Below are 12886 nucleotides of genomic sequence, written 5' to 3' on the forward strand. Positions count from 1 at the left end.
CTACATCCAGGTAGCGACTCAGCAATGGGAAGAAAGGGGAGCAGCAGGATGGGAAATCAGTGTCAAATAGCCAATAGACTTCCAGTTGCAAAAATGGTTGTTGCAGAGCTTTGATTTCATTACACATTCCTTCCAATATGCACAGCCAGAGATGCATCCTGTGTTTATACTGCATCGCTGCCCCACTCATCACCAGAGCCACTACAGACTGACCCCCTGGATTTCACAGAAGGGATAAAATGGGGGATGAACCATTATAGAATCTCTCCATTAATAAGGTTTTTAATTTCTACATACTGTATCTTTGAACTGGTTGGGCTGGTAAAATCCAATGGCCTCATTCTGCAGTGTGTGTGTGTTTCACTCCCACTGAAATCCATGAACAGTGTGAGGAAGGACTGCAGGATCCGGAAGGTTACAGATTAAAAGAACCCTGCAGGAATGGAATATGCAAGGGGTAGAAAATGCAAACCAGGTGCTGAGTCACTGCCCTTTGGAGGAAATCCCAATCAGCCACATGCGAGGACAATGACACAGAACTGCAGTTCCAGCCCTACCAGGGTTCAACCTATCTCAGCCTGTGTGCACGTAATTGGGCCCACTCACTTTTGCAACGTATGATATCAAAGTCCTTTTTGCAGTGGAACCAAAGACCCTCACAGATATCTTTCAGAGAACCACCTTAAAGTAGCATGTCACATGCATTAGCTCAAAGCCAGTGTTTAGGCCAAATTAAAGCTCAGACTGCAGTGCAAATGATGCAGCTTTTATCTGGGAGATTTCCTGGAAAGGCACATCATTGCTTCATCTCCACACAAATGCTACACAGGCTGTCTCGGAGACATGCACCTAGCAGATTTGCCCTGACACAACTGGACAGTTGAACAGTTGCATAGAAATCTCTATACACAGATTCCTAAACTGAGACGTTTCAGTCAGAGGGATTACTCCCACACTCTCTCATCTCCCTTGAAGAGACGCCATGGCACTAGCCTGCATTGTTACGTTTCTCAGCTTAGCACATATCCTCAGTGCTATGCGCCTGCACTGTGAACTCCTGCTTCCACAAATCCCAGACAACACTACAGCATCCAAGGTAAGAAAAGCCTTGCAGAGGGTCTTGCTTCTTCTGGTGATTACACTCCAATTCCATGCAATGACCAGGCAGGAACTGGGCAGTGGGGACCATCCACTAAGATATTTGGGTCTTATCATAGAATCATAGAATATAAGGGTTAGAAGGGACCCCAGAAGGTCATTTAGTCCAACCCCCTGCTCGAAGCAGGACCAAATCCCAGTTAAATCATCCCAGCCAGGGCTTTGTCAAGCCTGACCTTAAAAACCTCTAAGGAAGGAGATTCTACCACCTCCCTAGGTAACGCATTCCAGTGTTTCACCACCCTCATAGTGAAAAAGTTTTTCCTAATATCCAATCTAAACCTCCCGCACTGCAACTTGAGACCATTACTCCTCGTTCTGTCATCTGCTACCATTGAGAACAGTCTAGAGCCATCCTCTTTGGAACCCCCTTTCAGGTAGTTGAAAGCAGCTATCAAATCCCCCCTCATTCTTCTCTTCTGCAGGCTAAACAATCCCAGCTCCCTCAGCCTCTCCTCATAAGTCATGTGTTCCAGACCCCTAATCATTTTTGTTGCCCTTCGCTGGACTCTCCCCAATTTATCCACATCCTTCTTGTAGTGTGGGGCCCAAAACTGGACACAGTACTCCAGATGAGGCCTCACCAATGTCGAATAGAGGGGAACGATCACGTCCCTCGATCTGCTCGCTATGCCCCTACTTATACATCCCAAAATGCCATTGGCCTTCTTGGCAACAAGGGCACACTGCTGACTCATATCCAGCTTCTCGTCCACTGTCACCCCTAGGTCCTTTTCCGCAGAACTGCTGCCTAGCCATTCGGTCCCTAGTCTGTAGCTGTGCATTGGGTTCTTCCGTCCTAAGTGCAGGACCCTGCACTTATCCTTATTGAACCTCATCAGATTTCTTTTGGCCCAATCCTCCAATTTGTCTAGGTCCTTCTGTATCCTATCCCTCCCCTCCAGCGTATCTACCACTCCTCCCAGTTTAGTATCATCCGCAAATTTGCTGAGAGTGCAATCCACACCATCCTCCAGATCATTTATGAAGATATTGAACAAAACCGGCCCCAGGACCGACCCTTGGGGCACTCCACTTGATACCGGCTGCCAACTAGACATGGAACCATTGATAACTACCCGTTGAGCCCGACAATCTAGCCAGCTTATGCTACAGGGTGAAGCACCCAAAGTTTACATCACAATATAATACTCTCTCAAATATAAAACCCAAGATAAAAAGGTTAAAGTACAGGATTAGGAATCAGGAAACCTGGATTCTCTTTTTGTCTCTGCAACAAACTATCTATGCATCTTCTATGCCTCGGTTTCCCCATTCGTAAAACGTGGAGAATACTTCCCTACATAGCAAACACTGAATTCAAGTACATTTGTCACCAAAATATCCCACGACTGTAAGCACTTAAGTACTATATTATGTCACAATATAAACAGTGAATATTAGCTGGTAAATTTATTTGAGCATAAGTTTTCGTGACCATAACCCTAAGCTGTAGCTCACGAAAGCTTATGCTCAAATAAATTTGTTAGTCTCTAAGGTGCCACAAGTCCTCCTTTTCTTTTTGCAAATACAGACTAACACGGCTGCTACTCTGAAACCTGTCATTAGCTGGTTGTAGAACTGATGGAAAATGGGAAAGAATCCATATATGTTTTGACATATTCATAAATATTTTCAGTCCCATTGGATTTTGTAATAGCCCCGTTCTCTTTTCCCCCCCACCAAATTCCCCTGGGATTATATTTCAAAATCAGAATTTCAAACTCGAAAAGTTTCCAAAATAAATTAAAGTTTTAATGCAAAACAAATCCCACAATGTGACTTCACTGACCATTTAAAAGTGACACAAGGATGAAAGGGGGGAAAAAAAAAACCAAAAAGCTACCTTAGAAAAACCAACACACTCAATATTTTTATCCACCTTAAAGAATGCTGTTTCTTTCTCTCTTTTGGCTACTCTTGCTAGTTTTAATGAGAGAACTTGCCGGGGCAAAACGCAGTACTACAGCAGAATATGAGAGCAAGACTTGTCACTGTAAAGACAAGTTTCAGAGTAGGAGCAGTGTTAGTCTGTATTCGCAAAAAGAAAAGGAGTACTTGTGAGCTGTTGCTCAGGAAAGCTTATGTAAAGACAAGTCATTCATTTTCCCTCTTGGAACTCCGTAAGAGTCCCTTATTCTATTCTCCTTCCCCCACCTCCCCGCCCCCCCTTTATCTTCACAGCTGCTGGGGAAATGGTTCTACATAGCTGGTGCCTCTCAGTTCCCCTTTCACCTGCTGGAAATGGTGCTGATAGATAATGGTTATCTTGATGTGAACCCTACTGAGCAGGAGCAGGAGTTACTCATCAACCAGCATGTCACAGTGTAAGACTGTTCATTCTTCAATGCCTCCTTTTCTTCCCTTTGTCCATCTGCTCACCTTATTTTTATACCATAAATTAGCATCACCTGAACAAAGAGGGAACAAGGGAATGTTTGTTAAAAGTTTCTCTATGTAATTTTTTCCTAGTGATCTGTATGTCTCTCTCTCCTCCCTCACTAGTTCACGTCTGACTAAGCCTCCTACTAACAGCGCTACAAAAGTTTAATTTATCCTGCCATCTTATTATTATTTTGGGGAAGTTCTATGGCCCGTGTTACACAGCAAGTCAAACTAGATGATCACAATGGTCCCTTATAGCCTTGGAATCTATTGGTTTCGTATTTGTTTTTTTTTCTTTCCGTTGGTTTTTCTGACCTCTTTCATGGTCCTTGCAGTCAGGTTAGATTCTTTCTTGTTCTCCTAATCAATCTCTCGCTAGGTACCCTGCATCCATATTAATGTACTAGACTGTCCCCTGCAACACAAAGGCTGCCTGCTTATGCTGTATCTGCCAGACCATGGATGTTCATGCACGGTAAAAACAGCATTGGGCTGTACCATGAGCCAGGCATTGCAGCCCCATCTCTGCCTCGCTCTGTCCCTGGCCTCCGTAGATTGAATCCCTCCTATCCAAGCAACAGGTTCTATCATGGTCCTGGCAGGACCTCTTCATGTTTGCCCAGCCCTCCTCAGTTGCTTGTGCTCACTCTGACCTGTGGATAGATAGAGGCCATCAGTCTGGCACTAAACTCTCTTCCCCTCAGTCTTGCATATGTGAAACAGGTGGAAGAAGCTGGGCATATCCTGAGTGCCCTGCAGTATAAATACTTTGTATAAGTGTACCAATGTACCACACAATACACCAGTGTGTGTGTAATACACACAGACACTAGGCACTATATGAAGGCATGTAGCTCCCATCAGTTTATATAAATACCTTCCTGGGGAAAAAGAACAGGAGGACTTGTGGCACCTTAGAGACTAACCAATTTATTTGAGCATAAGCTTTCGTGGGCTACAGCTCACTTCATCGGATGCATTTTCCTGTGGAGAAAATACTGGGCACTAAAGGAATCTTTAATCTATCAGAGAAGGACATAACAAGCATCAGTGGCTGGCCATCAAAGCCAGGAAATTCAAATTAGTGATAAGCTCCCCCCCCCCTTTTTCTTTTTAAACAAAGTGGGGGTGATTAACCACTGGAACAAACACTAAGGGAAGTGGTGGACTCCTCATATCTTGATGTCTTCATGTCAAGATTGGACACCTATCTAAAATATGTACTTTTGTCAAACAAGTTATTGGGCTCAATGCAGGGGTAAACTGGGTGAAATTCTATGACTTGTCTTATACAGGAGGTAAGGCTAGAAGCTAGATGATCTAATAATGGTGCCTTCTGACCTTAAAAATCACTCTCTCTCTCTCTCAACTCTAATGGTAGAATTTGCCTCCAAGTGTCTCAAGACAGTAGAATTTTTACCCTCACCTCTGTAGTTATAGCATGTTCACCCCCCCCCCTCTCTTTTTAGCAGGGACAAATGTTTCTCAAGCAACTCAACTTACCTTGAAGTCTCTATCAATAATGCCACACTGATCAAGTATGGTAAGAATCGGATGACAAGGGGGAAGCGGAGCACACAGAGGCATCATTATCTAAACATAGAGGAGGGCAAGTGGACAGGGGAGGGGGTCAGGAGTTTATAAATTAGTTTCTTGGGTGCATCTCATTTTCCATTGCACATTTGAAGCCTCAGTACAGGGAGGAATCAGGTAACCGAATCCACTGAGAACTTGAGGGACAGATTCACCCTTGGAATGATCCCCTCCTCATTGGGGCAGTTCTTTGCACCATTCTGGAGAGATAAGATAGCAGTCAGAGAGCCATGCACAACCATTTATGGCTGAACACACCAAGGAATCATGAGCCAGCTGCATACATCCATGTTAGGATGAGGGCCAGGCATCTTTGGCTCCTTAAAATCCCAGGTCATTATCTAAAAGAAGACCAAAAAACTAAAGGCCTTGCATTGAAATCAATGGGAGATTTTCTCCCACTGACTGCTGGGAGTTGGACTGGGCCCTATAGAAGAAGCTACACCAGGATAGGATTTTTCTGCACATGATCAGATCCCTGAGCAGATGGTAGCAAAACATGTATTCATCTGCAATCAGACCAATAAACTCTGTCCAGTGTTAGCAATTCTTGTAGGTTTATACCAGGTCTTGTTATACAGAATTGTGTCAAATTATATATTCTTACTGCTCCCCTTCCCAACCCCTGACTGTGTTTTCGCGAAGCCAAGAACCAGCGCACCATGGGGAAGCTTATGAACAGCAGTTCCAAAGAGATTTTCCTCATTCAATACCAGATGCATAAGGAGAAGAACTACACAGGATTGTATCTTTATGGTATGCAAACCCATTATAATATAACTTGAAGCTGTGATCTGAGGATATGAAGAAGCTTCACCCCCATATAATAAAACTACGTCAGAATTTTCAGTGTTGCCAGCTCTCATGATATTTGGTGGTTTTCTTGGAGCCCCAGCTGCTGGAGTTACAGAAATACATAAAAATTGGAGCCTCCATTTTAAAAAGTTTGTAGCCATTGTAGTCACAAACAAAAGCTTGAAAATATGACCCAAGTGCACCCTGTAGGTTCAAAAACCAGAATGCCAATAAAAAACTCAAAATGTATTGGTTTTGTAAAAGCACATGATTGTAAGCCAATCTCATGATTTTAAGTGGCCTAATTCATTATTTTTTTCCACACTTGGGCTTGGCAATACTGGAACTTATAAAGCCCCCTCACCAACCAGATCACTCTGCTACTCCACAAGGTACAACTTCTCTTTACTCCTTCCGGCTCAGAAGCCACTACATACGGAAGAAAGTCCCAGCACTTTCCACAGAGTGCCTCACCCCTCCAGAGCAGTCAGAGACCTGCCTAAGGACCCCCAGCACTTTCTGTAACATCTATCCCTCAGCAGGTCACAGGGAACGCACAAGCACAGACAATAATGGCAGTCCCACCCGCCGCTTATAGCGGGTGCCTTTATGACGAACAGAAGTGACACCGGAGAACAAGTGAAGGATACGGGGTATTAGAGAGCAATGCCCAAGCGTAGTGTGGTGCTTGGACCAGCACTGGGGCTGTCACTTGGGAGCTCCTTAGCTGACTGTGACTGGGTTCAGGAAGGGAAGGGATCAGCCGAGCACTGCGGAACGTTCTGGGCTCCTCAGCAGTGCTGGCACAAGATGGCCTCTGCTGAGTGCCAGCGACCTAGAATGTTTACGTTAGGAGACGTCCTGTCAGCCCCCGGGGTGAACAGATGGAACCCACAGCCTGGGGCTTTTTAGTGTACAGTGGGTTTTCTTGGGCTACAAATACTGATTTGGGGTACCGATCCTAGAGCAAAAATGTGCAGCTAAGATGCCATTTTCTCCCACCACATTGTGTACACCCAAAGCTGTTTAGAAGTGGACTCCACTTACCTCAAATCCTATCTCCTCTCATCGCAAATGATGCCATGCTATCCCTCTCCGTCCCCTCCCACTTCCCTTCCTGTCCCACCCACATTCTCCCTTCATGCTGTCTCCATCGTCTGTCCCATGCTCATCCTTATATTGACCTCCCCTCTCTCTGTTTCCCTCTTTCTGGCTCCCCCACCTGTGTCCCTCCCACACCCCCCAGTCTCTTGCTGCCTCTTGGCCCTCTCCAGCCCCTTCAAACTCCTGCCCACTTGCCCAACCCTAGAGCCCTTAGAGTGGCCATCTTCCTAGAGTGCAGCCTGGCTTCAATCTCAGTGAAAATAATAAGATATGGTAACAATCATGACTCAGGGTAGCCTCAATTCCACATACAGAAACTAAAAGGGAATGGCAGCCATCTTGACTGAGAGAAGCCTATGGCCTCCATCCCATTGAGAGTAATGGAAGATGGCAGCCAAATCACCACAAGGGCAATATTCACAAGAAACACAAATACCAAATATCGTGAGAGTTGGAAACTCTGTGCTCCCCTAACAGAGGGGGCGTCACTAGCCACTGAAGCCAGCCTCTCCAGTCCTGCCTGGCTCCTTTTCTGCTGAGGTGGTTCGGGGGGATGGAGGGACAGGCTGAAGAACCACTGCCTAGAGTCAGCTGCTGAGATGGTGCCTGTGTTCTCAATCCTGCTTGAGGAAGTGGGGCTGACTGAGCTGGGAGAGGGAAACCGCAATCTAGTGCCCGCAGAGATCTCCAAGCACCCTGACGGGGGGGGGGGGGGGGGGGGGGGGGGGGGGGGATGGAACAGGAGGGACAGGCCCTTCTCCCCTCGCCTTCTCTCTGTAGCCGGCAGGGGAGCGAGGCACCTCAGAAGGAGAAGCAGTGCTGAGGGGAAAAACTCACCCAGAGCCTATGCAGCCCCGGGACATGGCTGGGATTCAGTCCAGCCATTTACTAAGCCAAGCTGTCAGAAATCTGGGAGAGTGTGTGTTGGCCTTTCCCCTCATAAAAGCTCTGTAGTAGGAAGGGGCAGATGAGTTGCCTGCCTGCCTCCATGGCGGGGGAATGGAATCACCAGGGACCACAGAGGATAGGGCTTCCCCAGCTGGTAGGTCTGGGTCAGGTCACATGGCAAGCAGGCTGAAGTGCCCATTGTTATGGTTCTGTGTCCCTCAGCACCATGAAGAATGGGCAGCAGTTAAAGTATTTCACAACAGACAGATCCCCCACTACACCAGCCACACTGGAGCGGGAGAGCCAGATGCCCAAGCTGAGGAGAGAAGTGGGAATTGTTCTCCTTCCCGCTCTCCTTCACTTGAGCCTTCAAGAATGGGATTACACCCACCAAGCCAGTAAGATTCATGCCTCTCTGAGCTGCATTCAGGCTTTCCAGCCATATTAGCCCAAATGAGGCTCTGATGGTGGGTTTAAGTAGCTTTGGAAGTTCACTTCTCCTGATTCACTGCTCAGCAAGTAGAGCACCGGTGACAGAAGAGCTGCAGATAGAGAGTTCTAGGCTAAATGTGGGAAGCACACATTTTAGCAAAGGGATTATTAGGTGCCTTGAAAAACTGATTTCTATAAAACCATCTTAATTGAAAATGCATTTTATTAGCACAAAACATCAGAGGACTAATTTTTCAGTAAATATATACCACTCAGCTCTGGTGCATTAAAGCAATTATGTATTAAGCAGTATGCCCTGTTAATCAGGAAGGTGAGCATGTACTGATTAACATATGACAGCCTTCCATACACACCAAGAGTCATCATCAGCATGATTTGGACTTCAGATGTTCTGCACCACAGCACTGACCTCTACTACACAAGCTAAAGGAGCACCATTAGCTAGTAGCAATAGTATACTGTTATCCTCTATATCTGCGGTGTCCAATAGAAATTCAATGCTAGCCACATTTGTAGTTTTGAATTTTTCTTATTCGCCACATTATAAAAAAGCCACAAGCATTAGCCACAATTCAATAGCCTATTTGCCACATGTGGATAGTAGTGAACATATTGGACACCGCTGCTCTATATGAACCAGCCGCTAGAGAGGTGCAACTTTACAAATGTGTTATAAATACATACCCTGTGGGGGTTAACACTCACAGTACAGATAAAGTGACATGAATGGAGAGGAGAGAGAATCTCTTACTAGGACAACCTGGTTAAGTGTGTCAAACAGAGGAAATGAAGAAACAGGGAGGATAGGTAAGGAACATGGAAATTATATGCCTAAACTAATTATATTCATCAAGCGCCTACTAAACTGCTCTCTAATATTTAATGCTGCAATTTCTCCCTTTTTAAAACAGCCCGGAACCAAAACATGAGTAAAACCCAGTTGGAGGAATTCAGAGACCACGCTAAATGTCTGGGCCTTCATGAAGAGGAAATAATTTATGCACCATGGCAGAAGGTAAAGTTCTCATTATGGATCAGTAAACATCCTCTCCCCATCTTCAGTGCCACACAGCAATATTCAGAGGGGTAGCCATGTTAGTCTGTATCCACAAAAACAACAAGGAGTCCAGTGGCACCTTAAAGACTAACAGATTTATTTGGGCATAAGCTTTCGTGGGTAAAAAACCCACTTCTTCAGATGCAACAATATTGTAACCCTCAGGAGCCAGGAGGGAAAAGGGGCCAGCCTCAGCTACAAGGAGTTTTATAAAAAATGAATAAATAGCCTTAGATCACCGCAATGTATAGTCCAGGGGAAAATTTCAAAAGCACTCAAGTCCCATTTTCAAAAGTGACCTAGGCACTTAAGACCCTAAATGTCCTTGTAAAATCAATTGGATTTAGACACTTAAGTGTCTAAATCACTTTTGAAAATGGGACTTGGGTGCTTCTGAAAGTTTTACTCCCAGAAAACAAATCTTCATGTGATGGACACACATATTCACAGAACAATGCACTAAAAATGTGTAGTTTGTAAAGATCATAAACCCAACCACCACCTCCCCCCCTCAGAACAGGAATTAAGTACAGGATTTAAATACAAAAAGAATATACCCACAGACGCAACCTTCCTCTATCTATAATATCTTACATTTCTATAGTATCATTCATATCAGAGTAATTTATAAGCCACACATTCAAGGAACAACTCACTTATCACTAAAATGGAGCCATCTGTGGGGAGGAACATGGCAACTGCTAACACCACACCGCACAACAATTTAGAACAGGGTTTCTCAACCCATGGGTCAAAACCTAAAATTGGATCACCAGAATGTGTTAGAGAGTCATGTGGCAGCTCCTGTCCTATGGGGCTGGCTGGGCTCGCCTCCCTGCTCCAGGCACTGCCATCTCTGGGGTCCCAGCACCACTCAGGTTTGGCCCAGGAATTTGGGTAGGCCAAATTTGAGTGAGTGGCACTGCAACCCCAAGAGGCAGGTCACAAGCCCACTCACACAAATATGATCCAGCCAGGGGGGCGGGAGGGATCCAATTTAAGTGGCACTGTAAGCCCAGGGGTCGCAATACCTGAAGTGGAGAGCCGAGCCCAGCCAGCCCCACAGCACAGGAGCTGCCACTGTGGGGTGAGTGCCCAGGCAGGACACCCCCCAGGGCAGGATCTGACCAAAACCACCCCAGGGCAGGGCCGTAACCAGGGCGGGGCAAGTGGGGCAGCCACCCAAGGTACAAAGCTACGGGGGCAGCTTGGGTCAGTGAGGCTTGGTCAGGCCAGCCCCGCGTGGCTGGGCTCAGAGGGAGCGCCATCTCCACCCAACTCCTCAGCTGGCCACCCAGCTTGTCTGGGTTCAGGGGGAACACAACCAAAAAGAAAAAAGAAAAAAAATCAGGGTGCTTGCTCACCCTGGGTCCTATAATGCCTAGTTATAGCTTGGTCCCAGGGCCTCCACCCCCAGGTTATTTATTGGGTCGCAACAGGCCATAAACATTTACAAATGGGTGCTGAGCCCCCAAAAATTTGAGAACCCTGGTTTAGGACATAGCAGGAAATGAAGAATGCTAAAACTAGCTGACCCTGCAGGAGCTAATTTAGCCAGAAAAAGTTACTCAGACCGGAATTTAAAGCTACAGATCTCAGTCTGGATCTGGCAGAAAGCGTCAGCTGAAAGACAAAACTCTTCAACAGCACATCATCCACCCTCCTGCCCCCATTTCCATTCCAAAGCATTCCTTCAGTACTGATTCCAAAGGAAGAGCACTCCCTGTCCCCACTGAACAACCAGCCCCACTTCCTATAGAAGTTTGGGGTTTTCTAGGAGGTCTCCCACCCAAGAAATAGCCCAAGGGTGCTGGAATTTGAAAGATTTAATAAGAACATAGCTCAAGACAGTAGAGCCAGACCCTTTCCCTGTTCCAGTTAATATACACACCTAGTTCAGAGGCTTATGTCCAAACAAACTACTAAGATCTCTAGGTAACTTTATAGTCCTGGCAGGCATACATTCTTTTCCAGACAAAATGGTGGTGCAGGGATAACTCTTACCATATGTGATCCGGTGCCATCTCCTCTGCTTCTTCAGGAATGTCTGTTCCTAATTAGTACCTGAATCCAGCTTCAGGTGGTCTCATTAGGCAGCCCACCACTTAAAGGTTAGTAGAGAAAGCCTAGTCCCAGAGAGAATTTGAGTACTTCCACACCAGAGTAATAGAGGAATTTCTCATGGGGAATCTCCCACACTTTCATATGACAATTAAGGTCAAGGGGAAACAAATTACTGAAAGGAAAGCTTTGAAACAGTTGCCACTACTAAATTGAACAGAATTCTAGAAAGAATAGTCAGACAACCTGAAGCCTGTGTCTCGATTTGCTCCTTCTTTCCCCTTTGAGCAGCCAGCTCTCCCGGTAAGCCAATTTGTAATCACCTGTGGAGGTAGCTACTTGTTCCCAACAAGCTAATTATGGGTTGTTGTAAACTTAAAGGGACAACCCTACATTTGGACCAAATTTAAGTTCTGGTAAAAATCATAAGTTTCAGAAAAACCAATAGGAATAGTGCAGATCAGTCTTGTTTTTTCAAAGTTCTGATGAACACAGGTGCTTTCAAATAAAGAAAGAAAGATTCCCCTGCAGAATCTGAGACCCAAAACCTCTGCAGCCCTAAAAATTTTAAAGTGAAAGTGACTATACCAAAACTAGGACTGACTTTGATTTTCCTTAGCCAGGCTGAAAGAAATGCAAGTGAACAGAGCAGAAGTAGTAACAAGCATAACAGGTTTTAAAATGTTACATTTTCAATCTAGGACGTCAATATTAATATAGTTAAAGAAATATGTTGACGGGGGATTTAACTTCAGTACGTCTTTTAAGAGTACAATTTTTTACCTAATTCCTTGAGCTTCTAAAAAAAGGATTTCACCCTTTTTAATTCATATAGTTATTTTCCCATATTCACTTTAGGGCATGCTTAATGTAGAGGTCACAAAGTAGCATTACTGTTGTTACGTATAGTTCCTACTTTATATTACAGACTTAGAAGAACTGTTAGCTGCAGTTCTAATCCCACCCAGAAAAAGAAAAAAGTTCTGTGATCACAGATCAGCAGAATCCAGGGAATGGCGTAGGAGAGGTTACAGCTACTGTAACAGTGTTAACCATGGGTAAAGCACACAATTAACACAGGCCCAGTTTCTCCCAACAGGGTGACCCAGTTCCTTTGGGGGCTAATTTATTGCTGAGCAAAAACTCAAAGAAAAAAAAAAAAGTGATCCTGTTGCTCTGGAGAACTCTCTCTTGTTGGTGCCATACTGACATCAATTGTATTCGCTGCATATTTTTCTCAGAAGGAGCTGTGCCAAATGAAAGAAACCAGACAAACGATTCCCCAGGCAAGGAGACCCCAGATGCAGTCCAAGGATAACTCTGAAGCTAGCGGAGCTGGACATCAGCAACTGACCACTTAACCTCTGCAGCAAATAAAAGTTTTCCTAATTA

At 45.2% G+C, this 12886-nt stretch overlaps 1 protein-coding gene across 1 annotated transcript; it reads left to right on the plus strand.

The window, feature by feature from the left end:
• Positions 1 to 799: 799 nt before the first annotated feature.
• Positions 800 to 12886, plus strand: LOC125623565 (alpha-1-acid glycoprotein 1-like). Its single transcript, XM_048823145.2, has 6 exons — positions 800 to 1096; positions 3343 to 3485; positions 5013 to 5086; positions 5782 to 5892; positions 9288 to 9391; positions 12736 to 12886. Exons 1-6 carry the CDS (start codon positions 983 to 985, stop codon positions 12853 to 12855), a joined length of 666 nt encoding a protein of 221 aa, XP_048679102.1. The 5' UTR covers positions 800 to 982; the 3' UTR covers positions 12856 to 12886.

Source organism: Caretta caretta, chromosome 16 (assembly GCF_965140235.1).
Source record: "Caretta caretta isolate rCarCar2 chromosome 16, rCarCar1.hap1, whole genome shotgun sequence".
In the NCBI taxonomy this organism is placed as follows: Eukaryota; Metazoa; Chordata; order Testudines; family Cheloniidae; genus Caretta; species Caretta caretta.